Source organism: Pangasianodon hypophthalmus, chromosome 18, assembly GCF_027358585.1.
Source record: "Pangasianodon hypophthalmus isolate fPanHyp1 chromosome 18, fPanHyp1.pri, whole genome shotgun sequence".
Taxonomy (NCBI): domain Eukaryota; kingdom Metazoa; phylum Chordata; class Actinopteri; order Siluriformes; family Pangasiidae; genus Pangasianodon; species Pangasianodon hypophthalmus.
The window spans coordinates 19,643,588-19,658,143 of record NC_069727.1 but is presented as its reverse complement, the minus strand read 5'-3'; the positions used below and the strand labels follow the sequence as shown (position 1 = coordinate 19,658,143).

Below are 14,556 nucleotides of genomic sequence, written 5' to 3'. Positions count from 1 at the left end.
ACAGTGCATTTAAGTAAGGAATAAAGCAGGTTGGGTAATGCTGTAATAGGCAAATAATCCATGACAGGGTTCTGTGATGTGGCCCAGCCCAGTGATTTGCCAATGATTACATGTATTATTGTAGAACATCCACGAGACAAGTCAGTTCCTGTTACACTAATGTTATAAAAGCTATAAACAGTCACTCCTTCACCAGCCTGTCTTTTTTTCCTTTTGAAATGAATGACAAAATGCAGCATATCATGTTACAGAGAAACCAGAAAGCACAAAGTCCTCTGTTCCGAAGACTCTTCCTTGTCAGAAAACTTACTGACTGTTACAAAGCACTGACACCCAAGACTCTTTCAATTAATGTTAAATAAACATCTCCTAAACTCCACCACTTCGCTTTTCTTTTATTATTTTTTTCACTTTTCAGCACATATTCTAATAAATTCAAATTCATATCAAAAGAAAGCAGACAACCCAAACTAGTTTGCGTTCTTGCCGCATTCAGATTCAAAGTCACATTTTGTGACTTGGTGAGCAGATGCTGACAGCTCCATCTTTTTCTGCCTCACAGCGTCTCCTGAAAGGACGAAACAAGGCACACATAAGTAAACTCACAGTTACCACACACAGGTGAGAATCAACGTGCATGACTGGTTCAACCCGCCTCCTCTCCATCCGCAGCCAGTGCTCTACCATGGCCCAGGTACCACATACCCCCATCCCCCAACTCATCCAGCCTGCAGTCGAAACCCCCCACCACCACCTTCCCATTGCAGGGGGAGGAAAAATCCACCACCACCATCTATGCCTGATGCCTGTGGACTACCTCAAACTTGACTGGCTGAAGTGCCAGATACCAACCAGTGATCTGTGCGTTGGCATCCTTCATGCAGTGGAAACATTTGAGCAGGGCTTGATCAGAACAGAGGGTAAAGGGGTGACCCAGGAGTTAGTATCAGAGGGTGAGGACCACCCACTTGATGGCCAGACACTCCTTCTCGATTGTGCTGTACTCACTCTCCCTCACCGAGAATTTCCAGCTCATTTACAGCACGGGGCGCTCCTCCAATCTCTCCAGGGTTTTCATCATGTGGGAAGTTAAAACAACTGGTCTCTAGTCACTAGAAACTGTCAGACATGCTTTCTTTGGAACTGAAACTAGACCAGATGTTTTCTACGTCACCCTTCCTCAGGCCCAGGTTGAAGAGTCACTGTAGTACTTCACAGAGCTGATCTGCACAAGCCTTAAGGACCCTCAGACTAATGCTGTCTGGCCTTGCTCAGAATCTCCTGTCTGTCCATGCTGGTGGTGTTCATGCAGGATGTGCACTCCGGCCAGGAAGCAGAGGGCAGGGAGGCATTGCTTTTTGTTTAAAATTGGCTTTATGCCCATGAAAATATTATATAAAATGCAGTAAGGGAACCTGATTAAACCAACAAACCCAACACTAACACTGTGGCATTTACCCTGCTTTTGCTTACTTCCAGGTTCTAAACCTCAAAGTGTGAAAAGGGGCCATTGGCTTAGCAATGGTAGCATTGTTAGTTAATTTTACAGCTCACGTGATGTTAGATGCGTTCTGTCCAGCAGTAATAATCTGCCTGCTCCATTGCTGTAATCAGTTAATAGTTTTTTAAAATGTCCAAACTACATGTGTTTTTTAAGTTTCTACTAAATATTTAAGCTGTTCAAGTTTCATGATTAATTTGTCTTGTGTGGGGTCTATTCCTGATTCCCTTTCGCATGAAATTGTGCAAAATATAAACACAAAAGCCAATGGAAGACATACCTGACCACACACAGTGATCACGCCACATGATTTCTGATCGTACTACATGATATTGTTGAGTTTATTCAAATTTAAGAGTTACAGAATTGACCACTGAAGCAAACAGGCCTTTGTCCCACCAAAGTCCATTAGCAAATTTGTAATAATATTAATTTAGAGATATAATTTAATTTTCTTGAGGTCATAGCATTTCACAGCCATATATGCCAACTACAGAGTAGTACTTATAAAGGTCAAAGTTTGCCAAATTTGAAAAAAAAAAAAGAGTCTTACAAACTTCTAGATGTATTGTTCTCAATGTAATGAATTATTCTCATTATAAAAGGCTCAAAATGGTCTTTTTTGATGGTTACACCAGATAATATTTCATGCTAAAGATAAATTAACTTCAGACAACTTTTGTTGAATAATGAAAGAAGTAAACACTTTTGAAATATCTGACAAATATAACAATTAAAAGTATGAAAGGATTTAGCAATTTAAAAAAAATATTCAGAATTGCACTAATGGATGGACCTCATGATAATTTGACTGTTCTATTAAATGAAAAATGACAGATACACAGAAAAGACTGGAAAAATTAAAGTGGATACATACACTCATTGACCACTTTATTAGGAACACCTGTAAAACCTGCACATTCATGCCATATCCAATCAGTCAATCATGAGGCAGCAGCAACTTTTCCCCTAATTGTTGATTGTTGTGTTATGCCCTTAAAAGATATGAGCTATTTGCTATTTTTTTTTAAACCTATGGCTGAAGAGAATCTGCAGCAGACTTTTCTTAACATGTGTTTCTAAGATTCTGCTATTCTTTGTGTAAAACCTTGCGTCTTTCATTGGTGACACATTATATGCTGTCCCATTTCCCACATTAGCAAATAGGGATACCAACATTGAGGTATACACACTGTTGGATAAATGTTTATTGAAAATAATTCAGCTACCTGAGCATGTCACCCACTCAAGGAACCATCTTGAAAGATTTCCCCATTCTTTTTATCTACAGCCACATTATCAGTATATCAGTGCTTGCATTCATGAGGACAATTGCCATCAATGTCAAAATGTAAGGAAATTAAGAGAAATTACATGAATGCACTCAATAAAAGTAAAAGGTGTCAACTTTACTTCTTTGCAGTATCACAGCAAGCAGTTGCTGATAAAAAGTCAGACAGCTTTCATTCCTCATCCTCCATTTGCACCTGTCTCTCTACGCAACTTTAACAAGATGGAAAATAAAGAGAATGTTGAGGAGCAACAGCCAGCCAGATGAAATACTTCAAACAGTCTACTAGAAATCAGGTCAGTGATGTCTGCATCTTCCAGAAATTCAAGGACATCTACAGCCAAAGCACACGCCAAAGCTGAAGCTGTACGGGCACATTCCACCTTTGTAAAGAGGGAAGCTGAAGTGTTGTTAGAAAAGGCAAAATTAGAGTCTGAACCATTGTCACTGCTGCATGAAAAACAGATTGCAGCGACAGCAGAGACCAAAATTCGCGAAGCAGCTGCAGCTGAGCTAGATTCAGGAGAAAGCAACAAGACAATTGATGTCTCAGTGATTCCAGAAAAGTCCAGTGAAAAGCAGACAAAGGACTATGTTAACAGTCTCTCTGGAACACACTCTTCCTATCTCTCTCTTTTCAAAAGCAGAGCCAAACACACAGCCTCGTGAACAGTACACTGTCCTCCATGTTACCCCCACAACGTGACGTGAGCCACTTCACACAAGACACTGATGGACTAAAAGGTATTGCAACCCCCAGACTACATACAGTGAACCAAGCCAGAATGGCCAATGCACAGCTGTCATCAATTCAGTGTATTCCTGTTGCCCCAACATAACATAGCTTGTGCGCTGTGAGCTCGTCAACAAGATCAGCAGGTTTGATGATTGCCAGAAAAATTACTGGGCCTGGAAATCATCATTCAGAAGTGCTATGCAAGGTTTAAGTTTCATTTCCAGTGAAGAGCTTGACCTTTTGACAAATTGGCTAGGCCCACAGTCTTCAGAGAATGTTAAATGGCTGAGAGCTGTCCATGTTGCTGATCTTGCTGGTCTAAGTGTGATGACTGTGGTCACGTTTAGAGGAGTGCTATGGTAGTCCAGAAATGATAGAGAAAGCCCTTTTCGTCAGGCTAGACAGTTTTCCCAAAATTAGCAATAAGGAACCTCGAAGCTAAGAGAACTTGGAGACCTGTTTAAAGAAATGCTGTCCGCAAAGCTTGGAGGCTATTTACCTGGACTTACCTACCTAGACACTGAACGAGGCGTGACACCAATCGTCAGCAGGCTCCCACCTAACCTCCAAGAAAGATGGATGTCTTTAAGGTCCCAATACAAGCTTCAGCACAAGGTAAGCATTTCCACCTTTTACCTTCTTCACTAACTTTGTATGCAGGGACGCCTATATACACAATGCCCCAAGTTTCATACACAACTTACCTGCAGATGCCCCTGTAAAGCAAGAGAACCCTGTGACAAGGAGTGGGCCATTGAAAGGCTTTGTCTCCACTCACAAACCTCTACTGACTCCTGAAGCATCAAGTCGGACATTAACATGCAATGGCTCATTCACAAAAAGCCCCATCCACTTAAACGCTGCAGAGCCTTTAGAGCTAGAGGTTTTGTGAGGGACACAAAACTTTCTTGAAACAATATTTGTTTCAGATGCTGTTCCTCAAATGATCACCTGGCAAAAGACTGTGAAGTTGCTGTTCAGTACATAGTGACAGCAACATGCATGTCACAGCTCTTCATCCAGAGCCAAGTTCTCCATCTGCCATTAACTCTAAAGAAGTCCATGGAGATTTTATAGGTTCCCAGTCCTGCTCAAAAATATGCCTCTTAGTTCACCCCAAAGGCCAGCCACATAAGGAAATAAAAGTCTATGCAATTCTGGATGATGAAAGCAATCAGTCTCTTGCTAGATCTGAGTTTTTTGACCTCTTCAATATCAAGGGCACAGAATCTCCATACACTCTTCACACATGTGCCAGAGTCACAGAGATGTCTGGGAGAAGAGCTACTTTATTGCACAGTCTCTAGATGGAAGTTGTTCTTTGCCTCTCCCTCCACTCATTGAGTGCATCTATATGCCACATGACAGGTCAGAAATACCCACTCCTGAAGCAGCTAAGCACCACTCAAATCTCAAGTCCATTGCACAGTTCATCCCTCCTCTTGATCCTAATGCTCAAATTCTTCTCCTCTAACAGCCCAGCAGTCATGCATGCGTTCCCCTCAGCTGACTATGTTGAAGATCTAAAAGACCTAGATCTAGACATTGATTCCCCACCTGTGCAGTGAAGTCTTGGGTTGAGCTGGGACCCCTAGTGGCACCTCAAGCTTTATCAGTGCTCTGCACCGCTTCCTTACCATCCATGGTCTGGTAAAGATTATCTGATCAGACTGTGGCACTAACTTCAGAGGAGTGTGCAAAGAGCTAAGTATGTTTGTGGACTCTTCAAGTGAGCCAAGTGTCTTGAAGTACCTCAGTGAGGACGGCTGACGGGAGAGAATGATAGGGGAGATCTTAGACTCCATGCTTTCAAAATTGGCGCCTCACCTCTTACTCATGAAGTGTTGTCAACTTTGATGGCTGAAGTCTGTGAATTCATCAACGCAAGACCTCTTGCACCCATCTCTATTGATCCTGAGTCACCTTTTCTTTTCATACCAGCCATGATCCTCACACAGAAAGTGTGTACTCCATCTCCTCACCCTGGGTCCTTTGAGAGTAACGAGGTGAACAGGAGGTAAGGAGGTGAACACATCTCGTCATATGAGAGGTTCATTGGACAATTCCACCACGTCTTTGACCATGCTACTGAAGGAGTACTGTGAGCATCTTCTAGCAATAACCCAAGGAAGCGAAGAAGTGGCAGAACATGCTTTCAAGTTCAGAACATTCGTCATGGCAGTGGATGGAATGAACCAGCTCTTAAAGCTGCCTAATGCTGCAGACTGAGCCAAAACCTCCTCACATAGCTTGCCTGCTGCGACAAACAGAAATCCCAGGATTCATTGATCCATCTTTCTATGTGCCTCGACCACCTACTGTGCAACCGCCAAGTACCTAAGATTCTTGAGAATGACTCACCTGATGCTAACCTGGTCAAAGGCATGCAGGTAGGCCAGGCCAAACTCACAGTCTCCAAACATGAACAATGAAGGTGAACTTTGTTTCTACTGTGGCAGCAGCCAACAGCAAGTCGCCCAATGCCCAGTGCATCCAGTTCCCCGTCCTTCACCAACACGAATGAGTGGGTACACCTCGATCAATGCCAGCCTTCGTTGGATCTTTCTAAATATTTATCCCCTCAAGCTTTCTCAATTCCTGTTCAGATAAAGCAATCGGAAGGTGTCTCTACTCTTACAGCACTGATTGATTCCAGTACAGCTGGGAATTTGATCGACAGAGTCATCGCCGAAGAACTCAAGCTCTGCCTTCAACCTCCCCAACACCCTCTGCATATAAAAGCCCTAGATGGAGGTCCCATCGGAGGACGTTCTATTATACCCAGCACCGAACCACTCCAAATCCAAATCACGCCCTTTTCCAGGAAACATCTCCCTTTTGATCGTGGTCACATCCAAGTATCCCATCATCCTCGGGTTCCCATGGATGCAAAAGCATCGTATTTCCTGGACTGAGAGAGAGCTTATCAGCTGGTCATCACATTGCCACAAATCCTGCCTCTGTGTGCTGGCAGTGCTCATAGCATCCACCTCCATCGAGAGCCCTGAAACCTAAGAAAAAGTGAAAGTTCCCATGGAGTACCAAGAGTATCAAGATGTGTTCAGCAAAGCTATAGCCTGTGGCCTTCCACTTCATTGTCCATACGACTGCAACACAGAACTCATTCCCAGCCCCCCAGGAATCGTGTATACCCTCTCTCAGCCATGGAGAACCGAGTCATGCGGGAGTACATTTCCAAAGCTTTAGCGTAGGGATACATTTGACCCTCTACATCCCCAGTGTCAGCTGGCTTCTTCTTTGTGGAAAAAAGGGAGGAGGTCTTCGAACATGCATTGACTAACGTGGTGTGAACCAAATCACCACCAAGTATTGCTATCCCCTTCTGCCCTAGAACAGCTTTGAGAAGCCAAAATATTCACTAAACTGGACCTGTACAGTGCATATAGCCTGGTTCACATCAGAGAGGGGGACGGATGGAAAATGGCATTTAGCAACACCTCTGGTCACTAAGAGTATTGCATCATGCCATATTAGGCAAATTCATCATTGCTTACATGGACAACATCCTAATTTATTCACTGTCTAAGGAAACCCATGTCAACCACAAGTTCTACACAAACTAATGAACAATCAGCTCTATGTCAAAGGTGAGAAGTATGAATTCCACATCACCCAGGTCGTATTCTTGGGCTATGTCTTTGACCCCGAAGGGGTTTTCATATATCAAAGCAAGGTCACAGCTGTAAAGGGCTGGTGAAAGACTACACAGTCAAGGATTTACAATGCTTGTTGGGGTTCGCCAATTTCTACCGACACTTCATTCAGGGTTTTAGCTCTGTCACTAGCCCGCTAACCACCCTGTTGAAGAACGGCTCCAAGAAGCATATCAAGCACTGGCACAGCTGGAAGAGGTGTTCATGTCTGCACCTATTTTCTGGTATCCTGACCATACTAAACCATTTGTAGTCGAGGTGGATGCCTCCGATACAGTGGTTAGAACAATACTCTCTCAACGATTCAAACCCAATCTAACCCAGTCATTTTTTTCTCCAAGAAACACATGCCTGGGAATGCAACTATGATGTGGGAAACAGTTATTGGCTGTTAAGTTAGCCTTGGAGGAATGGAGATACTGGCTCGAGGGCGCCCTGCACACCTTCGTCATATTCGCTGACCACAAAACCTTGAATATCTGAGAACCGCTAAACAACTCCACTCTCGTCAAGCCAGGTGGCCGTTATTCTACACCTGTTTTCAGTTCACTATCTCCTTCTGTCCAGGCTTCAAGAATGGGAAGGCAGATACTCTATCCTGCATGCACCCAAACTCACCTCGAACAATCAGCCAGGAACCCATTCAGAATCATGCTTCGTAGGTGCACTAACCTGGGATCTGGACCAAGAAATAAACCATGCCAACCACCTCCACGTTCCCAGCAACTGCCCTCAGGGAAAGACTTTTGTAACACTCCATCTACAGTCCAGACTGATCACCTGGGCTCACAAATGGCTAAGGGACACCTAGGCATCCATAAAACCCACGACCTGCTCAGAAATAAATACTGGTGGCACATGTTAATGGACATCCTCGAATTCATCTAATTCTGTACAGCCTTTGCACAGTCCAAGGTCCCATGAACCCTGCCTGCAGGGAAACTGATGCCACTGCCCACTCCACAACGCACCTGGCCCTCGACTTCATGACGGACCTCCCTGCCTTGCATGGGAAAATAGTGATTTTGGTCATCGTTGATCGGTTTTACATGTCCTTCTGCCTGATATCACTGCCCAAGTTACCCACAGCTTTGAAACTGCAGATCTCATGTTTAATCATGTGTTCCGATACTGTAAGTGACCAAGAAGAACAATTCACCTCTCAAGTTTGGAAGAACTTCATGGAGAAGCTGGGTGTGACCATCAGTCTCACCTCGGGCTACTGCACTCAGTCCAACGGCCAAGTGGAGCGGGCCAATCATGAAATAGGAAGAGGTCTATGGTCTTTCTGTGCCTCTAACCAAGAGGATTGAGTCTGTTTGCTCCCATGGGCTGAGTATGCTCAAAATTATTTATCTGGCATTCAGCCAATCAGCTCACCCCTTTTCAGTGCATCTAAAGAGTTTTTCCTTCAAAGGAGTTTTCTAATCAACACAGAACATCCTGAATACCAGCCCAGAGATCAGTCTGGGTATCCATGTGGGACATCTGCATTGACCAAGGGTGCAGAAAACTCACTTGCAGAAACCTTATACCCATACATTGGACCTTATAAGATTCTCCAATGAATCAATGATGTAACCTACATTGAGCGTCCTAAAAACTGCCGCCTCTCTCCTTCCTTCCACGTGTCATGCCTCAAGCCTGTAATTCAAAGTCCGTAAGTGGAAGGAGTACCCCCACACCAGCTGAACCTCTTGAAATTTAGTGAGAACCTTCCTACAGAATCAAAGCCATTCCTGACTCATGTCACAGAGAGGGTAAGGTCCAGTAACTGATTGACTGGTAGGACAATGATGTGCTTGACCCCCATATGATTCACAACTTCCATACCTGGCATCCTGAGAAATCCAAGCCTTGTCCAAGCTCCCAGAGTGAGCTCCTCTTTGGTTCTGTCATGACAATGCTGAATTCGGCATCTGACTCCAATTCCCAGAGTGTACCTCCAACTACAAACATGGCTACCATGGACTCCAACTCCCAACATAGACATATCATGAAGTATTTGTTCAGCTCTATTACTCATCTGACATACCAAGCCTTTGATTCATGTTTGCTACTTCTTGTTTCATGATTAGTCTCATCTCGAATACCTGTTTGTACATCGCCTGACCCTTTGCCTGATTCTGGATTCTGACCCTTATTTGGTGTTTTGGATTTGTTTGTGCTTGCCCATCTTTATTTTTAATAAAAGCATTCACCGCAATTGTCACTGTCTCTAACACCTGACACCAACAAACCCTAGGACTGGAATGGACCAACAGTAATTAAAATGTTACACTTAACAGGGGACCTTAGCAACACTTTTTGCATTCTTCATGTAACAGGTCTAATTTCAGCTGCTTTTCAGTGACTTCCTGAAATAATCATAAAAGTTAGGAAAAACAAAAGAAAATCAAGGTTGTTTTCAGAATATTATAACTACTGTAAGCCTAAGTTTTTTTGGAACGTCCAGCTGTGCTCAGGGTAAGAGTGTAAGTGTAAATGGAGCTCTGCTGCTGTAGTCACTGGCCCTGCTGCTGCTTCTCCCAATGCGTATCAATATTTCCCACCAGACAGGAACGTAAACAATGCCTGCTTCTACTGTAAGAAGCCAGTACAATTGTCTAGAATACCTTTGTATGCTGTAGCATTCATTACAAGTTCCTTTAACTGGAACTAAGAGGCCCAAAACTGTTCTAGCATGACAATCCTCCTGTGCACAAAGTGAGCTCCATGAATACATGGTTTGCCAAGGTTAGAGGCGAATTCGAGTGTCCTGCACAGAGGCCTCAACCCCACTGAACATCTTTAGGATGAATTGAAATGTAGATTGTGAGCCAGGTCTTGACCCTGACCTCACTAATGCTCTTTTGACTGATTGAGCACAAATTCCCACAGACACACTCCAAAATCTAGTGGAAAGGCTTCCCAGAAGAGTGGAGGCTGTTATAGCTGTAAAGGGGGGAGGAAACCCCATACTAATGCCCATGGAATGGGATGGAATGTTCAACAAGTGATGGTCAGACGTCCACATACTTTTGGCCATATAGTGTATATGAATTAAGTCACCTGCTCCTGTCAATGTAACTTCAAATTTTGCACTGTGCTCTTTCTTTGAGCACAAAGCCTCTACCTAATCTAACCTAAATTTAAAGTAATCTAAATGTCTAAGCGGTGACAAATATGAGAGACAACCACCAGTGATCTTTTAACAGACTTTTAATTCACACAAAATAAAGAGATGATTGACATACACAAGTCTGGCAATGGATATATCAATGCATAAGCAAACAGGATGGTGAGGGAGACAAAGAAGGACCCAAGCATCACAGTTTAGTTTATTATTGGAGTCAGATTTCAATATCAGCTCTTAGACAACACCTCCATAACAACAAGCTGTTTGGAATGGTTGCACAAAGTAATCACTTCCTGTGAGGAACCCGAGTGCCTGAATTTAACCAAGCATCATTGGAACTACAACTGGATTTGTGTGTTGTGATCAGATTAAACCAAATTAACATCATCTATGAAAGAAGAAGCAAGAAGAAGCATCTAATAAATGCTATAAAATATAGTGTTGACTGCTCAGGGCCTGTTTTGCAGCTAGTGGTCCTCAAGTAAACTATTCATCATTTGTATTCGTCACCTTTTTTTCTGTATTCCTTTATATAATAATATGTAGTAATATATTAGATTTTTAGGGTTGTAATGCCATGCAGGTAGAAATGCAGCCAAAAGGAATGAAGTTCCTACATCTTATTTCATGGTGAGCAGTGTGTTTTCAACAGTAACATACAAGTTGAGGAAACAGCATTTACAGATTATGGTTTTATATTCTGCTGTGTGTGACGTCCTCAGAGGTGAGACATGCTCACATACATAGCAGGGTGATCTGTTGTCTCCCCCCAGATGAGATTAATTTGATCACTCTGTCCTTTGTATGCTGTTCCCCTCAACCTCATTTCTCTAAATAGTTCTAAGCTAAAACAATACCAACCTTGTTCCATTTGGTTACCATGAATTTGCAAACCTCTTATACCCATGAGCTTACTTTGAAGTTTTCATAATGTCATAAATTATGAAAACTTGTCACATTATGAAAACTTCAAAGTAAGCTCATGGGTATATGAGGTTTGCAAGTTCTATGTCTAGAAGAATCCATTCAACCATTGTTTTTCTAAGTTCTTTTTTAACATTTTCCTGTTACCTATGCTTGTGTTACTTGATTCCTTCTGTGTACTGAAATGATACTGTCTCGACTGTCTGTCTGAATCCCCAAGTTGATGAGTTTCTTATAACAGCATGCCTCAAAGTGTTTTATTCCTCTTATACCACAGCGATGTGCCAATGGTTACATTTTTAAAAAAAATGTATTTATTAAAGAACACCACATCTTACTTTTTACCCATTTATAGTCACATTTAATGTTATGGAACATCCACAAAACAAGTTAGTTCCTGTTATCACTTACATTATAGCAGCTATAAACAGTCAGTCCCTCACTTTCTCTTGATGTAATCAAGACAAAAATGAAGCTTGTTGCTGAGAAACCTTCCACCTTCCATCCTTAAACATTACTGTGGCAGAAAACAACTTTCGCTCTATTATCAAAATTAAACAAACAACAATGCATTATAACAAGCACATTAATATCAATCTGTGATTTGCCTTACAGCTATACCTAATTAGCTTTCTGTAACCCAAATCGGTGTTATGGTGACTGATACAGAATGAAAACTGTCAACACATTCATGGGCAGAGTCATGGCTTTTGTATACTTTTCACAAGATATCAGTTTATAAGCAATAAATAACCAAGTTCTACAGTGACTACATCATCATCATGAATACGTCCCCAGTACAACAAACAGTTACCTTATTTTACACACAGACAGATGACATGTTAAAGGAAAAAACAACATAAAGTGCCATAGTAAAGTATTGGGTCATCAAAAGCTGCCAGATCAGCTAAATTCTACAAAATCCTACAAGTCTCTGGAACAGTACTGGAGACATGGAACACAGTCCTTCCTTAAGATATTCCCTCAGTTGCTGTTTTAATAACAGTGGTGGAGAGCGCTGTCTAACACTTTGCTCCAAAATCTCCAATAGATGTTCAATTTGTTGACACCAAAGGCCATAGCATACATCATTTTCATATGAAACGATTAGGTGACCACTCATGTCCTGTAGGCTAAGAACACTGTAATCCTGGAACAGACCACTCCCATCAGGATAGAAATGTTTCAGCAACATAACAGATCCAAAATCTAGATCAAGATGTTTCTTCACACATTGCTTCAGCCTTTTCCTTTAATTTGTCACCTTCTGTATGGTAAGGAAGGATCTTAGTTGCTTTAGCTGCTGAATAGACTATTTGTCCCTTTACAACATATTTTGGCAAAATAACACTTATCAGATGTATCCAGATACAAGACAGACAAAGTCATATAAAAAGATGCATTCTATGCCCCCAATAACCTTTATTAAGAGAGATCAAGCGCTGCAGTTTGTCCTGAAGTGTATATATATATATATATATATATATATATATATATATATATATATATATATATATATATATATATACATACACACACACACCGCTCGCAAAACATTTGAATAAAAACGCTTACCAGAGTGTCAATATTGGCAATATAATAGGACATAATGCAATAACAGACTTGAAATTGTTAAATGTAGAACGCCAGTAGTGCTCACTTCCTGTGCAATAAATTCTATCTGATATAAATATGAATGTAACCCTTACATGTTGCTTAATGGCAAGTGCATTAATTAACTACACTATATTGTAGTTATTACACTTAACTGTGCAAAACACTGTTAATTTGATTTGGATGCACTGTAGGCATGAATAGTAACTTTTATGAACTTTTATAACTTTTAGGTTTCTATCCACCAAAATCAGCATTATTCCAAATTATTTACACAACTTTCTTTCACACTTGCCACATGCTCTGTATGATTTGCACATAAGGCTGAGGTGAGGTAAGAACTTAAAAGACCCTGTTAAATTCACTGTTAAGTCTACAGTACAGTGTTTGGACAATGAAAAAGGATGTCCAACATGAGCATCCTCTTACCTGAGCAAATACAAACCAGTGTAATCCAGGGGTAGCAATACTGATTTGGGTTTTTTCCCCACTAGCATTTATTTTTATTAATGCCCTGCCTGGGCTCATGCCGATGCAAATGTACTTTGCACCTTATATTTACAGAGCAGTAAGCCTCTGAAGCCAAGGTAACACACTGAACATTTAGGTGAGACAGGGGTTTTGTTTTAAGCTTAAAGCTCTTCCTTAGCTTTCAGTCTTCTGCTTTGCCCAACTTTGTGTAGGTGGGATGGTTCCACGCTGTGTTAGTCCTTCAAAGCGCTTGTAGGTGTAGTTGAGGAAAACCCAGTCCTTAGACTTGAAGTCTGGTTCATTTAGATTTGTCACTGAAACAAAAAAGTAGGTTTGTAAAATACTTAATGTTGTTAATTGTTTTTAAAGCAAGGTTTATTGTAAAATGTGCCACCTAAATTTTACACTTTTATCATTTTCCATTTAGGAATTTCTTGAGGTATGTTTCCTTTTCTGACTTTTTGATTAATGATCCTGATATATATTTGAAGGCTCTGAAAAAATGTACTTCATCAATGGCATATTGTAACTTCATGCATGTTTAATATATGCATCAGTTTTGTATCAAAATATAAAAACTGAGAAAAATGTGCATCCTACTGTAATTTTACATGTAAGTAATTAATTTCCAACAGGCACTTGAAGTGTTGAAGCTTTTACTGTGGCTGAATCACAAATGGCTTTCTGTAAGTAGAGAGGACTGAATTTAAAATTAATAAAATTCAGGATAAAATTATGAACGACACTTAATTAAAGGGAGCTGTAAGCACAGCAGATGAATACTCATTCAGATTCAAAACACTGGTGTTTTATCAATTTATTAATTTAAAATTAAAAGTAACACAAAATATTTTTTTTAGTTTTACATTGTCTCTGGTGCTTAAGAAAAAAAATCCATCTTTTTCTTAAATGTCTTAATGGATTCTAGGTGTGATAAATGCAAATTCAAGCACTATGTCCTTGACAAATGATCCTGCCTTCTCGTCATTTTCATGCAATAAGAATGCAGAGCTAAACACTAAACACTAATGCTAATGTTTGTGTGTGACCGTATAAAAACACAGGCTAATTAATTTTCAAATGCATCAAAATACATAACAGCAAAACTAAATTTTACAGCTCAGTAAAAACTGGATGCAGCACTACAGCATTAACTGCTGATGCTGAATTATCAGCATAATTATCTAACTTAGCTGGCGATGTTATTATCAAATTTAGCTTATGTTA

The 14,556-nt window shown here is 41.0% G+C and overlaps 1 protein-coding gene across 3 annotated transcripts in view; it reads right to left on the bottom strand.

The window, feature by feature from the left end:
* Positions 1-7,468: 7,468 nt before the first annotated feature.
* The window catches only part of stk38l (serine/threonine kinase 38 like), a 44,172-nt gene continuing 37,084 nt past the window's right edge, over positions 7,469-14,556 (bottom strand). Inside the window, exon 14 of one of the 3 annotated variants that reach the window (XM_053241814.1) lies at positions 7,469-13,643. In XM_053241814.1, coding sequence (XP_053097789.1) covers positions 13,504-13,643 — 140 coding nt within the window. In that variant the 3' untranslated portion in view covers positions 7,469-13,503. The remainder of the gene's footprint in view (positions 13,644-14,556) is intronic. The other 2 variants (XM_026943512.3, XR_008304773.1) reach the window with 2 other exon arrangements.